At 43.7% G+C, this 25,871-nt stretch overlaps 2 protein-coding genes across 3 annotated transcripts in view; both read right to left on the minus strand.

The window, feature by feature from the left end:
- The window catches only part of dapp1 (dual adaptor of phosphotyrosine and 3-phosphoinositides), a 149,456-nt gene extending 126,970 nt beyond the window's left edge, over positions 1–22,486 (minus strand). The window contains exons 1-4 of one of the 2 annotated variants that reach the window (XM_073042391.1): positions 21,267–22,486; positions 10,133–10,273; positions 7,869–8,035; positions 1,661–1,731 (exon numbers count right to left, since the gene is read on the minus strand). In XM_073042391.1, the coding sequence (XP_072898492.1) occupies positions 1,661–1,731; positions 7,869–8,035; positions 10,133–10,273; positions 21,267–21,674 (787 nt within the window). In that variant the 5' untranslated portion in view covers positions 21,675–22,486. Of the gene's footprint in view, positions 1–997; positions 1,094–1,660; positions 1,732–7,868; positions 8,036–10,132; positions 10,274–21,266 lie in introns of those variants that run through there. The other variant, XM_073042392.1, reaches the window with a different exon arrangement.
- LOC140725996 (probable E3 ubiquitin-protein ligase HERC4) overlaps positions 21,790–25,871 on the minus strand; it is a 61,606-nt gene continuing 57,524 nt past the window's right edge. The window contains exons 15-17 of the mRNA XM_073041896.1: positions 22,791–22,883; positions 21,888–22,697; positions 21,790–21,798 (exon numbers count right to left, since the gene is read on the minus strand). Of these exons, the coding sequence (XP_072897997.1) occupies positions 21,790–21,798; positions 21,888–22,697; positions 22,791–22,883 (912 nt within the window). The remainder of the gene's footprint in view (positions 21,799–21,887; positions 22,698–22,790; positions 22,884–25,871) is intronic.

The following is a 25,871-nucleotide window of genomic DNA, read 5'->3' on the forward strand; positions in this document are numbered from 1 at the left end:
ACAGAAGAGTTTGTTAGCGTGTTCGGTGACAAGCCAAACCTCCTAATCTCCCAAGAAAGTAATTATGTCTTAACACACAGCAGCTTGTATTATGAGAACCACAGACTCTGCCGTGACAGTTGCGAACCCTCGCAGGTGGGCCTCAGAACGTGCTAGGCAACCACACTTGTGAGTATGCACGTTCCAGTCGATTAGTGTTCATTGTGGTGGTGTTTAACTCCCTTCCTCTCATCCCAGTCTTGACAAAAATTGGCCAAAAGCACAGCAACATTTATGCTCCTGCTAACCTTCACCCTTGTTCTGGGAACAAAGACTACCATTTTGATTGAGGCTGTAAAGCAGCAGTATTTATTTAGAAATAAGTTGTTGCTTCCTAGCTACAGTGTTGGCATGAGCTTTCAGTTTGAGAGCTTTAGTTAACAGGTCTGATAGCCCAGCATTTATTGCTCTTCCTTTACCCTTCACAGTTCTTATTAAAAGTCAGTGAACTTCAGTGTCTCTCCCTCTTGTCCTTGGGACATAACCACACACTTTGTGGTAGAAAAGTAGGTAGAATCTACAGAGTGAAATGGACTGTCGACATTTTGGGTAGAGATTGTTCATCCAGACTGGATGAAGAATTTCATTTCTGAATGTTAACTGTCTATTTCTCTGTGTATATACTGCCTGTTCCAATGAGTTCCTCCAGCATTTTGTGTAATGCTCCAGATTCCAGTATCTAATTGTAAAACAGTGCATTAATACATAGAAGCATTAATATATGGAAAGTGTTGCAGCCTAAATTAAGTTTTTTGGAGACGTACATCAGACCTCTCTATATTACATTTTTATAACAAAGACCAATCAGTCCATTGCATGTATGCTAGCTCTCACATTAACTCCATTTCCCTGCAATTGATTTTCCATGATGCCCATCGATATCTGCAAGATTCTCCTACTACCCATCTGCACTCAAGAGGCAAGTTAATAGTGACCAATTAACCTGCCAACCTCATACCTTTGGGATGTGGGAGGAAACCCACACAGTCACAGCAGGAATGTGCAAACTCCACATAAAGACAACACTGGAAGTCAGGACTGAACCAGAGTCTCTGGAGCCGTGAGACAGTAGCTCTACTGCCACACCACTGCTCTGCCCATCCAGAAATCCATAAAATAGCCGAGGCAATCAGACATGGGAGCCGTTGGATCAAAGTCCAACCCATGCACAGTGAGGCAGAGTGTTTTCAAGAGAAGTATTCAGAGGCCAAAACTCCGGGTTGCTCCAAAAATCCCAGGAACTAAAGATTAACCTTTGGACACAACCAGCAAAACCGGCAAGAAAAATGTATCCTTTCAGTGCTTCTGTTGATGATTAATAAAAATGTATCAATGGGAATAAAGAACTGTCTGCAATTCAGTGGTTGGGAATAGGGGCTTGTAGAAGTACTCCAGGGGTTAACAATACAGCTGGCTGTGATCATGGAGTTGGGAAGGGTGTGGCTTAGACTCTGGAACACTGTACAGTTGCTCACATCTCTCCGCTCAAGCACAATGACACCCCAGCATTAATATCCAAAACAGCTGAACACCAAATTAGCTGGTGCTTGTTTAATAGGGCCTTGGCTTAGAGAAGGAGGGCAAAAATCAGAACAAGACTTTAACAAAATGCAAGTGTAACCTACCGTGAAATTTAGGCCAAATACTTCCTCAATGTCATCATCTTCATAATTGAGAAGTTCCTGAAGATTTCTGAAGAGAAAATTGGAGGTAAGTTATTGACCAACTGCTGTCGGAAACACCATTGAAACAAACGTGCTTATAAGTCACAGATATCTTCATTAGGCCCAACTTCGATGCTCCACCATGGTTATTATCTCTTCTCCTCTCTCCTGTCAGGCAGGAGGTACAAAGACTGAAAGCAAAGTATTATAAGACTTGAATGGACCTCACTTATGGTAAAGATGAACTCTTGGTCTTCCAGTCTACCACCAGGGCTCTTGCACTTTATATGTTGACTTGAACTGCACTTTCTCTCTACGTGCAGAAATTTCAGATGATCGTTTTCCTTCATTCTTTTACCTCAGGCAGAGGGGCCCGCTGATACTTTACACAGAAGTCTTCCTCTCAGGGTTATGCTGAAAGCACTTACCATCAGGTTTAAGGATTGCTTCTCACCCACTATTATCAGACTCTGGAATGAACCTTTCACATGCAAAAAGATGAGTTCTTGATCTCACAATCTACCTCATCATGGCTTTTGGACCTTATTCATCTGCCTGCACTTCCCTTTCTCTGTGACTGTAACACCATATCCTGCATTCTGTTTTCTTGATGCAGTCGTGTATGGAATGATCTATCTGGATGGGACGCAAACAAAAGTTTTTCGCTGTATCTTGGTACATGTGACAAAAATAATAATACCAACCACAAGGACGATCACCATAGAGGAAGGCTCTTGCTTTCAGCTTTAAAACCATGAAACTGATGGAGTATGAATATATTGAACAACTCCCTGCCACTCAGAATTCTGGGAACATTCAATTTCCATGTTGCCAGTAATAAGCCAGCTGACCCGTGAAAGAATGATGTGTCCACCTGGTCAACAAGTCTATTGTAGAATATAAATAATAATAATAATAATATCCTCCCGCACCTCACTAGCATATCGGGCAGAAACCTTGCCATTTCTCTAGCGTTTGTCTGTTTTATGAGGCCGAGTTGCTAGCTTGACATTCAGCCCAGCACGGATGAAAAGCGTGTAAGGAGTCAGCCAGATGCGAACCTTGTCCCAAAGTCCAGTTTAGATGCCACTACACCACCGGCTGGCTGTAGAATATAAATAGCCTCTAGTTAATGCAACTATGGCAATGATACCAGAGAACAGCAGTCAGCAAATGAGCTGCAATGTTGGTCATCTTCTTGTGGATTTAAAATTGAAGGATTCTAAAGTCTAGAGGTAGAAATTTGTTAAACTCCAAGGACTACAAGGACAACTAAGCCAAATGAAAGCCTCCATCAGGGTAGCACAGTAGCATAGCGGTTAGTGCGAGCTACTACAGCTCCAGTAATCACTAATCAAAGTTCGATTCCCATCACTATCTGTAAGGAGTTTCTATGTTCTCCCCATGACTGTGTGGGTTTCCTGTGGATGCTTTAGCTTCAAAGACGTATGGTTAGGGTTAGCACCCTCAGCCATTAGGCTCTATGATGAGTCAACCTATAGCTGGGGAAGTGATGACCCCCCCCCCCCCATCCCGTAAGACTGCTTGAGGTAACTTATTTTTTATTCTTTCTTACTACTCTTCTAATATTTGCATATTTGTATATCTGTGCACTTGTAATGCTACTGGGACACTGTAATTTCCTTTGGGATCAATAAAGTATCCACTTCTCTATCTGGTAAGTTGTGGCCACGGTATGTTGACACCAGAAGTGTGGCAGGACTTGCCGTCTGTCCAACATAATCCTCGCTGATCTGATTTGATACATTTCATGGTACGTTTCAATCTATGTACATGTGACAAATAAAGGGGATCTTTATTTGTGCAAGGGCAGCTCCTTGTATGCTTTCCATCTGTGTTGGGTTGAGCATCCAGCTAGTAACTTGGCCTCATAAAAAATAGACAAATGCAGGGTTGCTGCCCAGTGCACCACAAGGTGCAGAGAGGAACAATAATGATCTACAAACTGGAGTTAATCACCTCAATGGCTCTCAGTCACCCCACTACAGGAGTTAATGAAACATCTGAGGTTCACATGGCTTCCCATCTACCTTGGCTGATTGACCCCAGTCACTTTTTTGCCATTTCTGTTCTTACCCTCCCCTTGCCCCAGAGGGATGAGGACTGTTCCACCCAGCATTTTGTTAGCAAATGTGTAGTAGCTGGAGAACAAAACGGAGCACCTTGAAGGCAAGATTACTGTTATCAGAGAGAAATGAGAGATTGTTGTGTTCTATGATTGAATGAGACGTGGCTTAATCCCAGCAGACCAGATACGGTGATCAGACCCGTAGGCTTCTCAATTCAAAGGATGGACTGAACCACCGATCAGGAAAAAGCAAAAGCTGGAGGTGTGCATTTCATGATGAACTCTCGGTGGTGCTTTGATGTGGCTGTTTTGTTGAACTCATGTTCCCCCAATCTTGAACACTTAGTGGTCAAAAGCCGTCCGTTTTATTTAGCTAGGGAGTTTTCCTCCGTAATCTTGTCTGCAGTTTACATACCACCAGTGGGCGGCTATAATCATACACTTGAGATACTGCATGATACTGTTGCCAAACAAGAAACAGTCCATCCTGATGCATTTCAAATCATAGTCGGGAACTTCAACCAGGCTAGCTTGAAGAAAACCCTGCTCAATTACCATCAGCATATAACCTGTAGCACCAAAGATCTCTTCACAGTATCCATTGTACCAAGATAATAAATGCCTACTGTTTCATGTTCAGACCACATTTCAGGAAACCTGATCACTTGGCTGTCCTTCTCTCTACACACAGGCAGAGGCCAAAGAGCAAGGCTCCAGAGATTAGGACTACAAAGAGGTGGTCAAGAGAGGCAGAGGAGCAGCTATAGAATTGCTTCAAGTCAGTGGACCGGGCCATGTTCAAGGACTCATCTGTGGATCTGAATGAACACACCATAGTTGTCACAGAGTTTATTATAACACTTGTAGATGAGTGTGTCCCCACAAAATCATTCAGTGTCTTCCTCAACCAGAAGCCCTGGATGAACCATGAGATCCACAATCTGCTGAGGGCCAGGTCAGAGGTATTCAAGTCTGTACGATCTTCAGAAAGCCATCTCGTGGGCAAAGTGGCAATTCCAGATTAAGCCTGAATCAACGAAAGATGCTCCACAATTGTGGCAAGGTTTGAATACTATCACCTCTCATAAAGTTAAATCAAGCGACATAGGTGACAAGAGGGCTTCGCTTCCAGATGAGCTCAATGCCTTCTACACTCACTTTGATTGGCAAAGTGTGAAGGAACTCCCACAGCCCCAGATGATCCTGTGATTTCAGTCTCTGAGGCTGACTTGCAAGCAGGCTTCAGGAGGGTGAACCCATGGAAAGCATCTGGCCCAGACTGGCCAAGCACTAAAGAGCTGTGCTGATCAACTGACTGGTGTGTTCACAGAGATCTTTAACCCCTCACTTTGGCAGCCTGAGGTACTCACTCACCCACTTCAAGCAGGCCTAAGAAGAACATGGTAACTTGCCTCGATGACTATCATGCAGTAGCCCTTACATCCACAGTGATGAAGTGTTTTGTAAGGTGGATGATGAAACATATCAACTCCTGCCTTGGAAGCAACTTGGATCTGCTCCAATTAGCCTACTGGAGCCACAGGTCAACAGCAGATCCCAGATACCATTGAGTTGAGCTCTTCACTCAACTCTGGAACATCTGAACATACATAAAGATGTTCTTTATTGACTACAGCTTGGCATTCATTACCATCATCCCCTCAAAACTAATCAATACATTTCAAGACCTTGGTCTCAATACCTCCTTGTGCAATTAGATCCTCAATTTCTTCACTTGCTGACCCCAGTCAATGCAGATTGGCCACAATATCTTCTCCATTATCTCCATCAGCACCACAAGGCTGTCTGCTTAGTTCCCTTCTATACTCACTTTACACTTATGACTGTGTGGCTAAACACAGCTCCAATGTCATATTCAAGTTCACTAACGCCACCACTGTTGTAGACCAAATCAAAGGTGGTGAAGGATCAGCATATAGGAGGGAGATTGAAAATTTGGCTATGTGGTGCCACAACAACAACCTCTTACTCAATGTCAGCAAGAGAAAACCAGAGTAGTCCTCATCAGAGGATCAGAGGTAGAGCAGGTCAGGAACTTTATATTCCTCTGTGTTGTTATTTTGGCGGGCCTGTCCTCGGCCCAGCACATGTGCAATCATGAAGAAAGCACAGCAGCACCTCTACTTCCTCATAGGTTTGCTACGTTCAGCTTGACATCTAAAACTTTGACTAAATTCTATAAATGTGTAGTGGAGGGTATACTGACTGGCTGCATTACAACCTGGTATGGAAACACCAATGACCTTGAACGAAAAATCCTACAAATGTAGTGGATACAACCCTGTCCATTAAGGGTAAAGCCATCACCACCACTGAACACATCTACATGAAGCACTGTCACAGGAAGGTAGCATCCATCACCAGGACCCCCACCACCCAGGACATGCTCTCTTCTCACTTTTTCCATAAGGAAGGTGGTACAGGAGCCTCAGTACTCACACCACCATGTTCAGGAACAGTTATTACCCCTCAGCCATCAGGCTTCTGAAAAAAGATTAGCTTCACTCAACTTAACTTGCCCCATTATTGAGCTGTTCCCACAACGTATGGACTTACTTTCAGGGACTCTTCATCTCATGTTCTTTATATTTATTGCTTATTTATTGCTACTACTATTATTATTATTATTATTATTTATTTCTTTTCATACTTGCATAGTTTGTTGTTTTTTTGCACATTAGTGTGGTCTTTCATTAATTCTATTATAATTATAATTCTATTATGGCTTCATTGAGTATCCCTGCAAGAAAATGAATCTCAGGGTTGTATATGGTGACATATGTGTACATTGATAATAAACTTGCTTTGAACTTTGAACAAAACAGCAAGAGTTCCTTTGGTTCGTATCTTTCACCCTAACGTTCAACACATTATCTACTAAGTTACAATGGAATCTCACCACCCAGTACATTTTCTCTTCACAACACTATCTGTTTTCCACAGGGACCATTCTCTCTGTGACTCTCTGGTTCGGTAATCCCCATTCTCATCGCCCATCTCCTGGCACTTTTCCCTGCAAGTGTAGAAGGTCAAACACTTCCACACCCCCACCTACACCAACATCCAGGGGCTTAAACAGCTCCTCCAGGAGAGGGAGAGGTTCACATGTACCTCCTTTAAACTCATTCACTTCATTTGGTTCCCTTAGCTGTTTTCCTCTATATCTGGGGCTCCCAACCTTTTTTTATGCCATGGGCCAATACCATTAAGTAAGGGGACCATAGACCCCAGTGTGGGAACCCCTGCTCTATATTGATACGGTCAAGTGTAGGCTAGGTTGACCATTTTGTATAATAGTCTACATTCTGTCTGTAATGACTATCCTGAGCTCCCAGTTGCAAACTATTTTAACACTCCTCCCTATGCCCACACTGATCTGCCCGTCCTTGGCCTTCTCCACTGCCAAGATGAGGCCAAACACAAATCTGAAAAACGAAGCCTCATATTCCATCCCAGTAGTCTACAACCCAAAATTATGAGCACTAAATTTTCCAAATTCAAGTAACCCACACCCCTCATGTTCCTTCCCCTCTCTTCTGTACCAGGCTTCCTCAGCTGTTTTTTCCAAATAGCCACTCCCACCTCCCCTTTCCCTGTAACCCACTCTCATTCCCATCTCACCTGGTTCCCTCTGCCTACTACCCACATGCTCTATCTACCTGTTCTTCTAGCTCCTCCCCGACTGGTTCCATCTACTCACGACTCCTCCCTTATCTAGTTCTAATTAGCAATCTCTTTACTTATCATTCTCCTCAGATTCCAGCATTTGCAACCTCTTGCGTCTCAATCTATCTCCTCCAGCCTCTTTACCTCTACTCTCTTCTCCTCCAGCTGGTTCCATCCGTCCATCGTCTCCCTGCTAAACTGATTCTGACTATCACTTACCAGTTCCCACCTCACCCTTCCCTTTCACCTTTTTATACCAGCCATCACCCCCCTACATTCTCATTCAGGGTCTCAAACTGAAACGTTGACCAGCCTCCACCTGACCCACAGAGTTTTTCCAGATCCCAGCCACTGCAGTCCCTTATGCCTTCCATCTATGGTTCACTTACCGGCCTAGTGTTGGTGAGAGTTCCTTCAGGTCATCGAGAGTTGGCTGCTCGTGGAGCAGTTTCTTGTACAGGGCCAATGGGAAGTGGAAGTCTGCCACAAAGCCATGGTACAGAGCGAGCCAGCAGAGAATTCCCAGTAGCCAGAAGGCATCCTTGATTTTTGGGTCCTGTGTATTGAAGGTGGTATCATAAATCTTCCATGTGAAGCCTTAAGTCAACAATACCATCAGCCATATGGGAAATGGAAAGGGCAATCCTTTATTCAAAGCTGATGATCTAACTGCATGCCTTGGTTCCATTATCATCTACACCCTCCTTGTTCACTGATCTCAGGTTAAAATCAGCTTGTAACTTCTGAGCTGTTGCCTTCTGAACTAATTTCATGCTTACCTAGTTAGGGTTTCCAACGGCTCACAACTGCCTTTGATTGATCAGAGCAAGGCCTCGGTTTGGCCAGCTCTGAAACCTTTCGCTCAAGATTTCTGAATGGTTCTTAAATTAGTAAATATACAAAAGCTACACTGATGAACAACTGAATATTAATAATGAACAGCTAAAACATGTAAGAGAATTGAAGAGAGAGCTTCAGCAACACACGAGGTATTTAATTGCTAAACTAAAAATAATACCAAAGAATATTTAAGGTAAACAGGGTATCTTTTGCAACACACAGAATGCTGGAGGAACTCAACAGATCAGGCAAGATCTAAGGAGGGAAATGGACAGTGCATGTTTCAGTTTGAGACCCTTCATCAATAATGGAAAGAAAGAGAGGAGATAGCCAGTATAAAGAGGTGGGGGGAAGGAGCAGAGCAAGAGCTGGCAGATGATAGGTGGATCCAGCTGGGAAGGGGATGATAGGCAAGTGAAAGGAGGCTGGGAAAATGGGAATGAAGTGAGAGACAGAGAGGTGACAGGTGGAAGTGACAATGGGCTGAAGGAGATGATAGTTCAGGACAATGGACCACGGATCAATGGAGGGAGGAAAGGAGAGGAACCACAGGGAGGACCAAGTGGGTGATGAGAAGATTGAGAGGGTGGAGGACAGGAAAGAGAATGTGTGAGAGGTTGGTGGGACAAGGAAAAAAAAACATTGGTGAGAGGTTACCAGAAATTGAGAACTTGAAGCTCGTGCCATCAGGTTAGAGACTAACAAGGTGAAATATGAGGTAGTGTTCCTCTAATCTGTGTCTCACATCAATTTGACAGTAGAGGAGGCTGTGGATAGACATGTTGGTGTGGGAATGGAGAGTGCAATTAAAATCCAGGCTGTTATGACAGAGGGAACCAAGGTTCTCAGTATATAAATCTTTCTATACCATGAGAGACATTCTGTAGGATAACCCTGATTTTCTGTTACAGGCCATTTATTGTAACTTAAGAGCACCGCTTTCCATAATCTCTCCTATTTGGACTGATCTTTTGTTAAGTTTATTCTTACTCTGCCCTACCTGGGGTAATGATTTCACTCTGACCGTTCACTGGTTACATCAAAATGCTTCAATCAATCAATTAATCCTATTTATTCCAGGGGATGCAAGCCTAGTTTATAAAAACAGGTAGCACTAAATTATTTGGAATTGTTTAATAAAGACAGACTTCAGTTTGTACTCCATCTACAAGAAGCATTGGCACAAGAAAGGCCATCATCAAGGTCACCCACCATCCAGGCCATGCTCACTCCTTACTACTGCCATTGGGCAGGAAGTACATGAGTCTTAGGCCCCACACCACCAGGTTAAGGAACAGATGTTACTCCACAACCATCAGACTCCTGAATCAGGGTGGACAATTTCACTCACCTGAACATTGAACTGATTCCACAACCTACAGACTAACTTTCAAGACCTCTACCAGTAATGAGCTCTGTATTATTGATTTATTGATTGATTGATTGATTTATTATTTGCGCGATTTTATTTCCTGTTGCATATTGATTGTTTGTTGGTCTTTGATTGTATAGCTTTTCATAAATTCTATAGTATTTCTTTATTTTTCTGTAAATGGCTGCAAGAAGCTTAATCTCCCTGTAGTATATGGTGATATATACATAGTTTGACAATGCACCTACTTTGATATTGATATCTCCCTCACTCATATCCCATATTACTCACTTTATTTCTTCCCAGTACCTTCTCATTCCCCTCATGTTTCTCCAGATCCCTCCTAGGGCGCTGTTGGAGGGACAGGACGAGTGTGGCACTGTCAGAGGGGTACCACTGAGCAAACTCAGCAGTACTGAGGGAGTACTTCATGACACCTACCCATTCCGGGAACCAAAGAAGTCTGGATTCTTCATATTGTTTGAAAATCATTGGTTGATTGTATAACTCCTTGGTAATAACAGAGAAGAACTCCTGTGAAAGTCCTCTTTGATCAATACCTTCCTCTCCTTTAAAGACGACCTAAAATAGTTCGGATGAATGTAACAGAATTAAACATTTTAAAAATCTTAATTTTCCGTTCAGATTTTCAGCTTCCCAATTTTCCCCCTTTACAAAACATTCAAGATTCAAGATTGATTAATGTCATTTCCTGGAATAATTGTTGCTCTAGATCCAACGCAGCACAGAAAAAATACAAAAGGTAAAGAATAATGAACACAATAAATATACAGTAAATACATAAGATAACTCATATACATACATACATTGATTAATATGTCCATAGAGTGATGTTAGGCACTTGAATGCACATAACATTACTGGCAGAAATGAAAAGTAGTGACGATTGAGGATGTGGAGGGGTGGGTTAGTTGGCGGAGGTGTCGATCAGCCTTACTGCTTGGGGAAAGTAACTATTTTGAGTCTAGAGGTTCTGATGTGAATGTTATATGGATGGGCGTGGGACAAGCAGTCCATGAGCAGGGTGGGTGGGATCCTCACGATACTACTAGCCCCTTTTCCAGCACCTTTCTGTATATACGTCACTGATGGTGTGTAGGTTGATGCCAGAGATGCATTGCTTGTAGGGCCTTCCTGTTCATCGTGGTGCACATTCTGTATCATGCAGCATGTTAGGATGCTCTCTACTGTGCATCTGTAGAATGATGTGGGCATGGACGTGCAAAGTCCAGTTCCCTTCAGCCTCCTCAGACAGTAGAGGTGTTGGTGAGCCTTCCTGACCGGGGAGAATCGTTCTGGCACCATGAGAGGTGGTATGTAATGTGCACTCCAGGAGTTTGAAACTGTTATTCCACCGCGGTAGCACAAATTTAAAGGAAGATGTGAGTGGTGCAAGGTAACTACCTCCTTCATCTTGCTGACATCGAGGAAGAGGTCATTTGCCTGTCAACAGGCCTCAAGGTTCTCCACCTCCTCTCGGTAGGCTGTCTCATTGTTACTGGTGATGAGCCCCTCTGCTGCTGTGACATCAACTCACTTGACAATCTGATTACTCTGGCACTTGGCAGTGCATTCTTGTGTGAGCAGAGTGTACAGCAGTGGGCTCAGCACACTGCCCTGAGGGGCACCAGCGTTGAGGATGATGGGTAGGGAGGAACTTTTGTGCATCCTGACTATCTGAGGTCAGTTAGTGAGGAAGTCCAACACCAAATTGCACCATGGTGTATTTGGACTATAAGACAGTAAGTCATAGGAGCACAATCTGTTCTGGCATTTCATCATAACTGATTCTCAAGAACCTATCAACCTCTGCTTTAGATACACCCAATGACCTGGCCTCCACAGCCACATGTGGCAAGAAATTCCACAGATTCACTACCCTCTGGCTAAAGTAATTCTCCCTCTTCTCCATTTTAAATGGACGTCCCTCTATTCTAAGGTTGCACCATCTGGTCAGAGACTCCACAACTATAGGAAATACTCTCTCCACTGCCACTCTATCTAGGCCTTTCAACTTCCATAGGTTTCAATAGATCCCCCCTCCCTTCTAAATTCCAGTGAGTACAGACCCAGAGCCATCAAACGCTTTTCATATGATAAGCTTTTCATTCCTGGAATCATTTTCGTGAAACCTTCTTTGAATCCTCTCCAATGTCAGCACTTCCTTTCATAGATTTGGTGCCCAAAATTACCCACAATACCCCAATTGAGACTTTATCAATGCCTTTTAAAGCCTCAGCATTATATCCTTCTTTTTATATTCTAGTCCTCTCGAAATGAATACTAACTTTGCATTTGCCTTCCTTACCACCGACTCAACCACCAAGATAACCTTTAGGGAATCCTGCATGAGGACTCCCAAGTCCCTTTGCGCCTTAGATTTGTGTATTTCCTCCCTGTTTAGAAACTTTTATTTTTTCTACCAAAGTGCATGCACCATGCTGTCTACAGCCTATTTTATCATGTGCCTCCAAGTACCCCCAACCAATGAGGTCAAACTGGCTTCTAATTTCTTTGCTTCTGCCTCTCTACATTCTTGAAGAGTAAAGAGACATTTGCAATTTTCCAGTCTTTCAGAAGTAGTCCAGAATCTATCGATTCTTGTAAGATCATTACTAGTGCCTCTACAATCTCTTTGCTCGCCTCTTTCAGAACCCCAGGGCATTCATCATCAGGTCCTGGTGATTTATCTACCTTCAGACCCTTCAGTTTCCCAAAAACATTTTCCCTAATAATGGCAACTTCACACAGTTCTGCCCCAACACCTGGAACTTCCACCATACTGCTAATGTCTTCCACAGTGAGGACTGATGCAATATGCTTATTCAGTTTGACCGCCATTTCCTTGTCTGCATTACTACCACCCCAGCATAATTTTCCTGTGGTCCAATATCCACTCTCACCTCTCTTTTACACTTTATGTATCTGAACAAAATTTTGTATTTAGTATTATTGGCTAGCTTACCTTCATATTCCATCTTTTCCTTCTTAATGACTTTTTAGTTGCCTTTTGTTGATTTTTAAAAGCTTCCCCATCCTCTAACTTTCCATTAATTTTTGCTCTATTATATGCTGTCTTTTGGCTTTTATGTTGGCTTTGATTTCTCTTGTTAGCCATGGTTGTGTCATCTTGCTTTTAGAATTCACCTTCCTTTTCGGGATGTATTTATCCTGTGTGTTCCAATTTACATAGAACATTGAATAGTACAGCACATTACAGGCCCTTTGGCCCACAATGTTTTGTCAACCCTCAAACCCTGCCTCCCATATAACACCCCACCTTAAATTCCTCCATATACCTGTCTAGTAATCTCTTAAATTTCATTAGTGTATCTGCCTCCACCACTGACTCAGGCAGTGCATTCCATGTACCAACCACTCTCCGAGTGAAAAACCTTCCTCTAATATCCCCCTTGAACTTCTCTCCCTTTACCTTAAAGCCATGTCCTCTTGTACTGAGCAGTGGTTGCCCTGGGGAAGAGGCGCTGGCTGTCCACTCTGTCTATTCCTCTTAATATCTTGTACACCTTTATTATGTCTCCTCTCATCCTCCTTCTCTCCAAAGAGTAATGCCCTAGCTCCCTTAATCTCTGATCATAATCCATACTCTCTAAACCAGGCAGCATCCTGGTAAATCTCCTCTGTGCCCTTTCCAATGCTTCCACATCCTTCCTATACTGAGGCAACCAGAACTGGACACAGTACTCCAAGTGTGGCCTAACTAGAGTTTTATAACTCTATCCCTCGATTTATGAAAGCTAACACCCCATAAGCTTTCTTAACTACCCTATCTACCTGTGAGGCAACTTTCAGGGATCTGTGGACATGTACCCCCCAGATCCCTCTGCTCCTCCACACTACCAAGTATCCTGCCATTTACTTTGTACTCTACCTTGGAGTTTGTCCTTCCAAAGTGTACCACCTCACACTTCTCTGGGTTGAACTCCATCTGCCACTTCTCAGCCCACTTCTGCATCCTATCAATGTCTCTCTGCAATCTTCGACAATCCTCTACACTGTCTACAACACCACCAACCTTTGTGTCGTCTGCAAACTTGCCAACCCACCCTTCTACCCCCACATCCAGGTCGTTAATAAAAATCACAAAAAGTAGAGGTCCCAGAACAGATCCTTGTGGGACACCACTAGTCACAACCGTCCAATCTGAATGTACTCCCTCCACCACGACCCTCTGCCTTCTGCAGGCAAGCCAATTCTGAATTCACCTGGCCAAACTTCCCTGAATCCCATGCCTTCTGACTTTCTGAATAAGCCTGCCGTGTGGAACCTTGTCAAATGCCTTACTAAAATCCATGTAGATCACATCCACTGCACTACCCTCATCTATATGCCTGGTCACCTCCTCAAAGAACTCTATCAGGCTTGTTAGGCACAATCTGCTCTTCACAAAGCCATGCTGACTGTCCCTGATCAGACCATGATTCTCTAAATGCCCATAGATCCTATCTCTAAGAATCTTTTCCAACAGCTTTCCCACCACAGACATAAGGCTCACTGGTCTACAATTACTTGGACTATCCCTACTACCTTTTTTGAACAAGGGGACAACATTCGCCTCCCTCCAATCTTCCGGTACCATTCCCGTGGACAACGAGGATATAAAGATCTTAGCCAGAGGCTCAGCAATCTCTTCCCTTGCCTCGTGGAGCAGCCTGGGGAATATTCCATCAGGCCCTGGGGACTTATCCGTCCTAATGTATTTTAACAACTCCAACACCTCCTCTCCCTTAATATCAACATGCTCCAGAACATCAACCTCACTCATATTGTCCTCACCGTCATCAAGTTCCCTCTCAGTGGTGAATACTGAAGAGAAATATTCATTGAGGACCTCGCTCACTTCCACAGCCTCCAGGCACATCTTCCCACTTTTATCTCTAATCGGTCCTATCATCCTGTTATCCTTTTGTTCTTCACATAATTGAAGAATACCTTGGGGTTTTCCTTTACCCTACTCACCAAGGCCTTCTCATGCCCCCTTCTTGCTCTTCTCAGCCCCTTCTTAAGCTCCTTTCTTGCTACCCTATATTCCTCAATAGACCCATCTGATCCTTGCTTCTTAAACCTCATGTATGCTGCCTTCTTCCACCTGACTAGATTTTCCACTTCATTTGTCACCCATGGTTCCTTCACCCTACCATTCTTTATTTTCCTCACCGGGCAAATTTATCCCTAACATCCTGCAAGAGATCCCTAAACATTGACCACATGTCCATAGTACATTTCCCTGCAAAAACATCATCCCAGTTCACACCCGCAAGTTCTAGCCTTATAGCCTCATAATTTGCCCTTCCTCAATTAAAAATTTTCCTGTCCTCTCTGATTCTACCCTTTTCCATAATAATGCTAAAGGTCAGGGAGCGGTGATCACTGTCCCCCAGATGCTCACCCACTAACAGATCTGTGACCTGACCCGGTTCGTTACCTAATACTAGATCTAGTATGGCATTCCCCCTAGTCGGCCTGTCAACATACTGTGACAGGAATCCATCCTGGACACACTTAACCAACTCTGCCCCATCTAAACCTTTGGAACTAATCAAGTGCCAATCAATATTAGGGAAGTTAAAGTCACCCATGATAACAGCCCTGTTATTTTTGCACCTTTCCAAAATCTGCCTCCCAATCTGCTCCTCGGTATCTCTGCTGCTACCAGGGGGCCTATAGAATACCCCCAGTAGAGTAACTGCTCCTTTCCTGTTCCTGACTTCCACCCATACTGACTCAAAAGAGGATCCTGCTACATTACCCTCCCTTTCTGCAGCTGTAATAGTATCCCTGACCAGTAATGCCACCCCTCCTCCCCTTCCCCCCCCCCCCACCCCATCCCTTTTAAAGCACTGAAATCCAGGAATATTGAGAATCCATTCCTGCCCTGGTGCCAGCCAAGTCTCCATAATGGCCACTACATCATAATTCCATGTATGTATCCAAGCTCTCAGTTCATCACCTTTGTTCCTGATGCTTCTTGCATTGAAGTACACACACTTTAGCCCTTCTATCTTTACACCCTTTATTCTGCTGCTCTTTCCTCAAAGCCTCTCTATATGTTAGATCTGGCTTTACTCCATGCACTTCTTTCACTGCTCTATCGCTCCGGGTCCCATCCCCCTTGCAAATTAGTTTAAACCCTCCCGAACCATGCTAGCAAACCTACCTGCAAGGATATTGCTCCCCCTCGAGTTCAGGTGCAACCCATTCAATCTGTACAGGTTCCACTTCCCCAGAAGAGATCCCAATGGTCCAAAAAATGTAAAACCCTGCCCCCTGCACCAACTCCTCAGCCACGCATTCAACTGCCATCTCCTCCAATTCTTACCATCACTATCACGTAGTACTGGCAGCAATCCTGAGAACGCCACCCTTGAGGTCCTGTTCCTCAGCCTTCTGCCTAGTTCCCGAAACTCACACTTCAGGACCTCATCCCTCTTCCTGCCTATGTCATTGGTCCCAACATGTATCACGACTTCTGGTAGCTTTCCCTCTCGTACCAGGATGTCAGGCACCCGGTCAGAGACATTGCTTCCAGAAAGTTCAGCCATTGCTGCTCTGCCATCATCCCTACCAGTGTTCTTTTCTAATCAATTTTGGCCAACTCCTCCCTCATGCCTATGTAATTCCCTTCACTCCACTGTAATAGTGATACCTCTGACTTTAGATTTTCCTTCTCAAATTTCAGAGTGAATTTGATCATATTATGATCTCTTGTCTCTAAAGGTTCTTTTACCTGAAGCTCTCTAATCTATTCTGGTTCATTGCACCACACCCAATCCAGAATAGCTGACCCCTTAACCACAATCTGGTCTAAAAATCTGTCTCATAAGCATTCTAGAAATTCCTCCTCAGGGTGGATCCAGCACCAACCAGATTTTCCCGATCTGCCTACGTATTTAAATCCCCCATGACTGTTGTAACACTGTCCTTTTGGCATACATTTTCTATTTCCTGTTGTAATTTGTAGACCACATCTTTACTACTTTTTGGGGGTCTTTTACCTTTACAGTTCCTTAATTGATGGGGTTGCACTTGGACTATTGTGTACAGTTTTGGCCACCCTGGTATTGAAAAGACATGGTTAAACTGGAAAGAGTGCAGACAAGTTTCACAAAGATGTTGCCTGGACTAGAGTGTCTGAGTTGTTGAGAGAGGCTGGCCAGGCTAGGGCTTTACCCCTTGGAACAGGAGAATGAGGAGCAACCTTGCATAAGTATTTGAAACTATGAAAAACATAGATAAGGTGGATAGGAGCAGTTTTTTTTCCTCCCACGTTAGGCGAGTCCTAAATGAGGGAGCATAGATTTAGTGTGAGTGGAGAAGCTTAGAAAGGAAGTAAGGGCAGCTTTTTCATCCAGAGGATGGTATACAAGAAAAGAGCATGAGCTGACAGTGGAGGTGCCTGAGGCCAGTACAATAACAACATTTAAGAAGCACTTGGTTAACTGCTTGGAGGTGTGGGGTTTGGAGGGATATGAGCCAAATGTCATTAATTGGGACTAGCCGGGCTGGGCTGAAGGGCTGTAACTGTGCTGTATTGTTCGTACTGAGCTGGCAGCTGTCAGCAGGGCTCTCAGTGGTGGGAAAAAAGAAATGAGCGCAGGCAGAATTGGAGGGGGTACACAGATCTAAGTGCAGAACTTTCCATCTGTCTCCCTCTCAAGCTAAAAGCTCTATCCACTAAGCTACATTGAAGACCATAAAACCATAAGATATAGGAGCAGAAGTAGGCCATTCTGCCTATCGAGGCTGCTCCACCATTCAATCATGTACTGATCCAATTCTTCCAGTCATCCCCACTCCCCTGCTTTCACCCCATACCCTTTGATACTCTGGCTAATCAAGAACCTATCTATCTCTGCCTTAAATACACCCAGTGACTTGGCCTCCACAATCTCTTGTGGCAACAAATTCCACAGATTTACCACCCCCTGACTAAATTCTCCACATCTATGTTCTAAATGGACGTCCTTCAATCCTGAAGTCGTGCCCTAGACTCCTAGGATCCCCTACCGTGGGAAATAACTTTGCATTATCTGATCTGTTCAGCCCTTTTATCATTCAGAATGTTTGTATGAGATCCCCACTCATTCTCTTGAATTCTCCAGATGTTCCTCATATGGTAACCCTTCCATTCCTGGAATCATTCTTGTGAATCCTCCCTGAACCCTCTCCAATGTCAGTATATCTTTTCTAAAATAAGGAGCCCAACACTGCACACAATACTCCAAGTGTGGTCTCACTAGTGCCTTATAGAGCCTCAGCATCACATCCCTGCTCTAATATTCTATACGTCTAGAAATGATTGCTAACATTACATTTGCCTTCTTCACCACCAACTCAGCCTGGAGGTTAACCTTTAGGGTATCCTGTACAAGGACTCCCAAGTCCCTTTGCATCTCTGCAGTTTGAATTCTCTCCCCATTTAAATAATAGTCTGCCCGTTTATTTCTTCTACCAAAGTACATGACCATACACCTTCCAACATTGTATTTCATTTGCCACTTCTTTGCCCATTCACCTAAACGATCTAAGTCTCTCTGCAGGCTCTCTGTTTCCTCAACACTACCCCCTCCTCCACCTATCTTTGTATCATCGACAAATTTAGCCACAAATCCATTAATCCCATAGTCCACATCATTGACATATATCGTAAAAGGCAGTGGTCCTAACACTGGCCCCTGTGGAACTCCACTGGTAACCCGCAGCCAGCCAGAATAGGATCCCTTTATTCCCACTCTCTGTTTTCTGCCGATCAGCCAATGCTCCACTCAGGCTAGAAACTTCCCTGTAATTCCATGGGCTCTTATCTTGCTAAGCAGCCTCATGTGTAGCACCTTGTCAAAGGCCTTCTGAAAATCCAAGTACACCTACAGCATCTCCTTTGTCTACCCTGCTTGTAATTTCCTCAAAAAATTACAGTATGTTTGTTAGGCAGGATTTTACTTTCAGGAAACCATGCTATCTTTGGCCTATCTTGTCATGTGTCTCCAGGTACTCTGTAATCTCATCCCTAACATTCGATTCCAACAACTTCCCAACCACTGATGTCAGGCTAACAAGTCTATAGTTTCTTTTCTGCTGCATCCCACCCTTCTTAAATGACAGAGTGACATTTGCAATTTTCCAGTAACCCGGTACAATGCCAGAATCTATCAATTCTTGAAAGATCATTGTTAATACAGTCTCTCCAGCTACTTCCTTCAGAACCTGAGGTTGCATTCCGTCAGGTCCGGGAGATTTACTCACCCTCAGACCATTAAACTCCCTGAGCACCTTCTCAGTCATAATTTTCACTGTACATACTTCACTTCCCTGACACTCTTGAATGTCCAGTATACTACAGATATCTTCATCTGTCATCTCTGTGTCTCTCATTACAATATCTCCAGCATCATTTTCTATTGGTCCTATATCTACCCTCCACTCTCTTTTACCCTTTATATACTTAAAAAAGCTTTTAGTATCTTCTTTGATATTAGTCGCCAGATTCCTTTCATAATTCATCTTTTCCTTCCTAAACACCTACTCAGTTTTCTTCTGCAAGTTTTTAAAAGCTTCCCAATCCTCTATCTTCCCACTAGCTTCGGCTTCCTTTAATTCCCTCTCTTTTACTTTTACTTTGGCTCTGACTTCACTTGTCAGCCATGGTAGTGTCCTTCTATTCGAAAATTTCTTCTTATTTGGAATATATCTGTATTACACTTCTCTCATATTTTGCAGAAATTCCAGCCATTGCTGCTCTGCTGTCTGTTCTGCTGGTGTCCCGTTCCAGTCAACCTTGGCCAGTTGCCCTCTCATGCCTTTGTAATTTCCTTTATTCAACTGAAATACCAACACACTGGATTTTAGTTTCTCCTTCCCAAATTTCAAAGTGAACTTGATCATATTGTGATCACTGTTCTCTAAGGGTTTCTTAACCTTAAACTCTCTTTTCTCCTCTGGATCATTGCACAACATCCAATCCAGCACAGCCGATACCCTAGTGGGCTCAACAACAAGCTGTTCTAAAAAGCCATTCTACATTCTACAGACTTGCACATTCTGCTGTGCTTCTACATTACTGCTGTAACATGGAGACCAGAATTATGGGTTATAACCAAGCTAGGAGTAAATTAGAAAGTAATCTTTGTATATTAAGAAAGAGATATTGAATAGGTTAGAAAGAACAATATACTGAAGACAAAATCCCTTGTCGATTTAAGAAGAAAGATATGGTTTTGAGGTGAGGAAAGATTGTAGAATGTGAATGTGAATCACTGTGTGTCAGACAGAGTGGTCAGCAGCACTGGGGCTCCACAGGGGACTGTCCTGTCTCCCTTTCTCTTCACCATCTACACCTCGGACTTCAGCTACAACACAGAGTCTTGCCATCTTCAGAAGTTTTCTGATGACTCTGCCATAGTTGGATGCATCAGCAAGGGAGATGAGGCTGAGTACAGGGCTACGGTGGGAAACTTTGTCACATGGAGCGAGCAGAATCATCTGCAGCTTAATGTGAAAAAGACTAAGGAGCTGGTGGTGGACCTGAGGAGGGCTAAGGCACCGGTGACCCCCTTTCCATCCAAGGGGTCAGTGTGGACATGGTGGAGGATTACAAATACCTGGGGATACGAATTGACAATAAACCGGACTGGTCAAAGAACACTGAGGTTGTCTACAAGAAGGGTCAGAGCCGTCTCTATTTCCTGAAGAGACTGAGGTCCTTTAACATCTGCCAGATGATGCTGAGGATGTTCTACGAGGCTGTGGTGGCCAGTGCTATCATGTTTGCTGTTGTGTGCTGGGGCAGCAGACTGAGGATAGCAGACACCAACAGAATCAACAAACTCATTCGTAAGGCCAGTGATGTTGTGGGAGTGGAACTGGACTCTCTGACAGTGGTGTCTGAAAAGAGGATGCTGTCCAAGTTGCATGCCATCTTGGACAATGTCTCCTATCCACTCCGTAATGTACTGGTTAGGCACAGGAGTACATTCAGCCAGAGACTCGTTCCACCGAGATGTAACACTGAGCGTCATAGGAAGTCATTCCTGCCTGTGGCCATCAAACTTTACAACTCCTCCCTTGGAGTGACAGACACCCTGAGCCAATAGGCTGGTCCTGGACTTATTTCCACTTGGCATGATTAACTTATTATTATTTAATTATTTATGGTTTTATATTGCTATATTTCTACACTATTCTTGGTTGGCGCGGCTGTAACGAAACTCAATTTCCCTCAGGATCAATAAAGTATGTCTGTCTGTCTGTGAAGGCAAAGTTGTGCTATAGGTTGATATTAGTTCAAAGGAGATTGTTCTGTTGACCTAATTTCCTTTGACCTTGACAGAACACAGCTTGCAGGAGATTGAAACCGCAGCAACACTTGTATATCTATCTACCAATAGCAACAAAGAAATTAATCATTTATTTTGTTAATACTACAAGGAAGTTTAAAGTTAATTTTCAAAAAAAGCCAGTTATTATGTAAGCAGTAGAGAAGTCAACTTACACACATCAAGATCTTATACACAATAAAAAATATATATAATTTTACCTGTAATGCATCACGGAACGTGCTTGTATCATAGAGTCGTAATTGTGCCAAAGTGCTTTGAATGATATCTTCTCTGTTGATACGTAGAGCGTATTTTGGTTTGAAAATTGTGTATAACAATTCAATCAATAATGCAGTTTGAGAGTTAGAAATGCTCTCACCAAACATTTCAACCTCTTCATCAAACATTTCAACCTCTTCATCAAACATTTCAAAGTCTTCATCAAAAGTAAAAATAGATCCAGCAGATATTGCACTGTTCTCAGTAGGAACTTCCATGACTTCAGTGAATGTTTCAGTGTTCCTAGTAGGTCCAGCACTCAGTTCAAGGGATCCCATTTTATTCTCAGAAGGCACAACATTGATTTCAACAGCTGTTTCAACATTACCAGTCGGTCCATCAATCATCCCGGTAGATGTTTCAATATTCCCAGCAGATGCATCAATTTCAGTAGAAGTATCAGTGATCCTAGTAGATGGCTTGGAGATTGCAGGTGAACCATCAATGATCTGAATAATGTCCTCAGTGTTCCTGTTTGGGATATCAGCAGTTCCAGTTGGTGTGCAAGTTATAATGATAGAAGTATCAATGTCCAAACTATCAGTGACCTCAGTAAATACACTGATGTCTTGTCTAGAGGCCTCAGTGTTCACACTGGAAGCATCGACGATGCAAGTAGATGCATCACTGTTCTCAGTTGAGACATCAACAATCCCAGTAGATAAAACAGTATTCCAATTTGAGACACCAATATTCCCAGATGTTTCAGTGTTTCCAGCTGAGGCATCAATAATCCCAGTAGATGTTTCGGTGTTTCCAGCTGAGACATCAATAATCCCAGTAGATGTTTCGGTGTTTCCAGCTGAGACATCAATAATCCCAGTAGATGTTTCATTGTTTCCAGCTGAGACATCAATAATCCCAGTAGATGTTTCAGTGTTCCCAGTGAAGGCATCAATAATCCCAGTAGATGTTTCAGTGTTTCCAGCTGAGACATCAATAATCCCAGCAGATGTTTCAGTGTTTCCAGCTGAGACATCAATAATCCCAGTAGATGTTTCAGTGTTCCCAGTTGAGACATCAATAATCCCAGTAGATGTTTCAGTGTTCCCAGCTGAGGCATCAATAATCCCAGTAGATGTTTCAGTGTTCCCAGCTGAGGCATCAATAATCCCAGTAGATGTTTCAGTGTTCCCAGTGAAGGCATCAATAATCCCAGTAGATGTTTCAGTGTTCCCAGCTAAGGCATCAATAATCCCAGTAGATGCTTCAGTGTTTCCAGCTGAGCCATCAATAATCCCAGTAGATATATAATTGTCCCCAGCTGAGGCAACAATGTTCTCAGGGGATTCAAAGTTAAAACATTCATCAGATATATTGTTGGCCATAGTATTGTTAAATATAATACTCTCATCGATGAGTTCTCCATGCTGGAAGAAATAATGTACGATTTCACAACTTTTCCCAGGCTAACAAAAAAACTTTTATTATGTAACAAACCAGACCAATAAAATAAGACTTACACAAATTCTCAGGCGAGAAAGTCTCTGGAAAATGTTAATTTTGTTTTCCATAGTAAAAATACAAGAGTAGGGAATTAGTTCCAACAAAGCCTTCTGTGAAACAAAAAAATAACAAATTAATACTTGAGATTTAGACATCCAGTGGCCATTTTATTAGGTACACCTGCTTGTTAACACAAATATTTAATCAGCCAATCATGTCGCATCAACTCAATGCATTAGAACTTGCAGCCATGTTCAAGATGTTCAGCTGTTGTTCAGGCCGCACATCGGAACAAATTATGATCTAAATGACTCTGACCATGGAATAACTGTTGGTGCGAGATGGGGTGGTTTGAGTATCTCAGAAAGTGCTGATCTCCTGAGATCTTCAGACACAAAAGTATCTAGAGATTAGAGAGAATGGTGTGAAAACAAAAAAAAAATCCAGTGAGTGGCAGTTCTGTGGGTGAAAATGCCTTGATATGAGAGGTCAGAGGAGAATGCCCAGACAGGTTCAAGCTGACAGGAAGGCAAAGGTAACTCAAATTAACACACATTACAACAGTGATGTGCGAAAGAGCATCTCTGAGTGCACAACTATCAAACCTTGAAGTGGATGGGCTACAGCAGTTTAAGACCACGAGTGTACACTCAGTGGCCATTTTATTAGGCACACGATGTATATTCCCTTTGCTCTCTCTTTACCTCTTGCCATTCTTACTTATTATTGTTGTTATTATATTTTTCCTTTTGTATTTGCACAGTTGTTTGTCAGTCCTGTTGGGTGCAGCCTTTCACTGATTCTACTGTGTTTCCTGGATTTACTGTGTATGCCCGCATGAAAGCCAATCTCCGGGGTTGTACACGGTGATATATCTGTACTTTGATAATAAATTTACTTTGAATTTTGAACTTTAAGGCACACTTATTTTCTAACTTCTGATGAAAGGTCACTGGACCTAAATATTATCTCCATTTCTCTCGCCATGGAGACAGAGATTCATGCAACAAGCACTTCAACCCAACTGCCCCATGCCAACCAAGCTGCCAAATCAAGCTGGTCCTGTTTGCATTGGTCCTTATCCTTCCAAGCCTTCCCTATCCATTGTCTTATCCTATTCAATTGTCTTTTAAAAGTTGTTATCGTACCTGACTCAAACACTTCCTCTGGTGGCTCATTCCACACATGTACCGCTCACTTTTGTAAAAAAAAATGTTGCTCCACAAACTCCTGTTAAACAGCTCTCCTCTCACCTTAACTTTGCCCCCCACCCCTTGTTTTAATTCCCCAACCCTGGGAAAAAGACTGTCTAGCTATGCCGACTAACTTGCTGAGCATTTCCACCATTTTTTGTTGATATTACCTGAATCTATTCTTGTTAAATATTCATCTTAAACATTCACAGGGAATATTAGCAACATACACACAATGCTGGAGGAACTCAGGAGGCCAGGCAGCATCTATGGAAAAGAGTACAGTTGATGTTTCGGGCCGAGACCCTTCATCACGACTGGAGAAAAAAAGACAAGGAGTCAGAATTAGAAGGTGGGGCAGGGGAGGAAGAACCACAAGGTGATAAGTGAAACTGGGAGTGGGGGAGGGATGAAGTAAAGAGCTGGAAAGTTGATTGCTGGAAGAGATAAAGGGCTGGAGAAGGGGGAATCTGATAGGAGAGAACAGAAGGCCATGGAGGGAAGAAAAGGGGAGGAACACCAGTGGGAGGTGATGGGCAGGTAAGGAGATAAGGTGAGAGAGGGAAAAGGGAATGGGGAATGGAGGGGTTAAGCATTACATTTATAGGGAATATTATAGATCTACATCTAAGATGTAGGGAAAATCTACGGTGAAGTTTCACTAGCTGGATTCAATGATGCCAACACAGAGCTTCAGGAGTGACAGGTGTTGTTGTCTCCGTCACTGAAGTGTACTGGGGGCACTGGCTTGATCAGACTCAGAACAGGACCTGACACCATATTCATTTCAATTGGGATTACAGGCCTGAAAATTAGAAGGAAAACAAGAAGGCCAAAAAAAAATGGTTTTGTGGCGATGTGGCGACCCACTTCCTAGCGCACTCGAACCGGCTCACAAATAGCCAGCGCGCCGGCACAAAGGCCAGTCCCAAAAGGGCGCCAGGTCTGCTTCACCAACAAAGGGAAAAGCTCGCGCGGGACTGTGAATACGTGTCCCCTACAGCATCCACGCCCGGGGAGGGCGGGATCAGGGAGGCTTTAAAGCGAGGCCACAAAGTTTGAATAAAATCTTCTTTAACTGCAGTTTACCGACTCCGAGTCATTATTTTAGCGCTGCGTGTAGCACACCGCTACAATTGGTCACCCCGACGGTCCAAACGATATTTGGACTGGTGATGAACGACGCCGCATCTGTTCATGCAGTTTCGTTGAAACTGCCAAGCTTCTGGACGCTGCAACCTCACCTATTGTTCCAGCAAGCAGAAGCCCAATTCCACATTCGGCAGATAACCTCAGAGGACACACGTTACTACTACGTGGTGAGCTCCCTCGACCAGGAGACAGCCACCCAGGTTGAGGAGTTCATACAGTCGCCCCCGGAGGACGGCAAATACACGGACTTCAAAGCCCTACTCATAAGGACTTTCGGACTCTCACGGTGTGAGCGGGCTGCCCGTTTATTGCACCTGGATGGCTTGGTAGACAGACCTCCATCGGCTTTAATGAATGAGATGTTGTCTCTGGCCGGTGGACACACACCTGCCTCATGTTTGAGCAGGCATTCCTGGAGCAGCTGCCCGAGGACATACGCCTGCTGCTGTCCGACGCGGATTTCAGCAACCCCCGGAAGGTGGCAGCCCGGGCAGACTTGCTGTGGAACGCCGAGAAGGTGAGTGGGGCGTCCATCTCACTGATCACCCGGCCACGCTCCCAGCAGCAAACCAGTCCAGGCCCGGCCACAGAGCCCGCTAACCCCAGAGGCAGGGGTGAGGAGACCAACAAACAATGGTGCTTCTACCACCAGCGGTGGGGCGCAGAAGCCTGCTGCTGTAGCCCGCCCTGCAAGTTCCCGGGAAACGCCAGGGCCAGCTGCCGCTGATGGCTACGGCGTCTGGCCATCGGGAT

This window comes from Hemitrygon akajei, chromosome 4 (genome assembly GCF_048418815.1).
Source record: "Hemitrygon akajei chromosome 4, sHemAka1.3, whole genome shotgun sequence".
NCBI classification, from domain to species: domain Eukaryota; kingdom Metazoa; phylum Chordata; class Chondrichthyes; order Myliobatiformes; family Dasyatidae; genus Hemitrygon; species Hemitrygon akajei.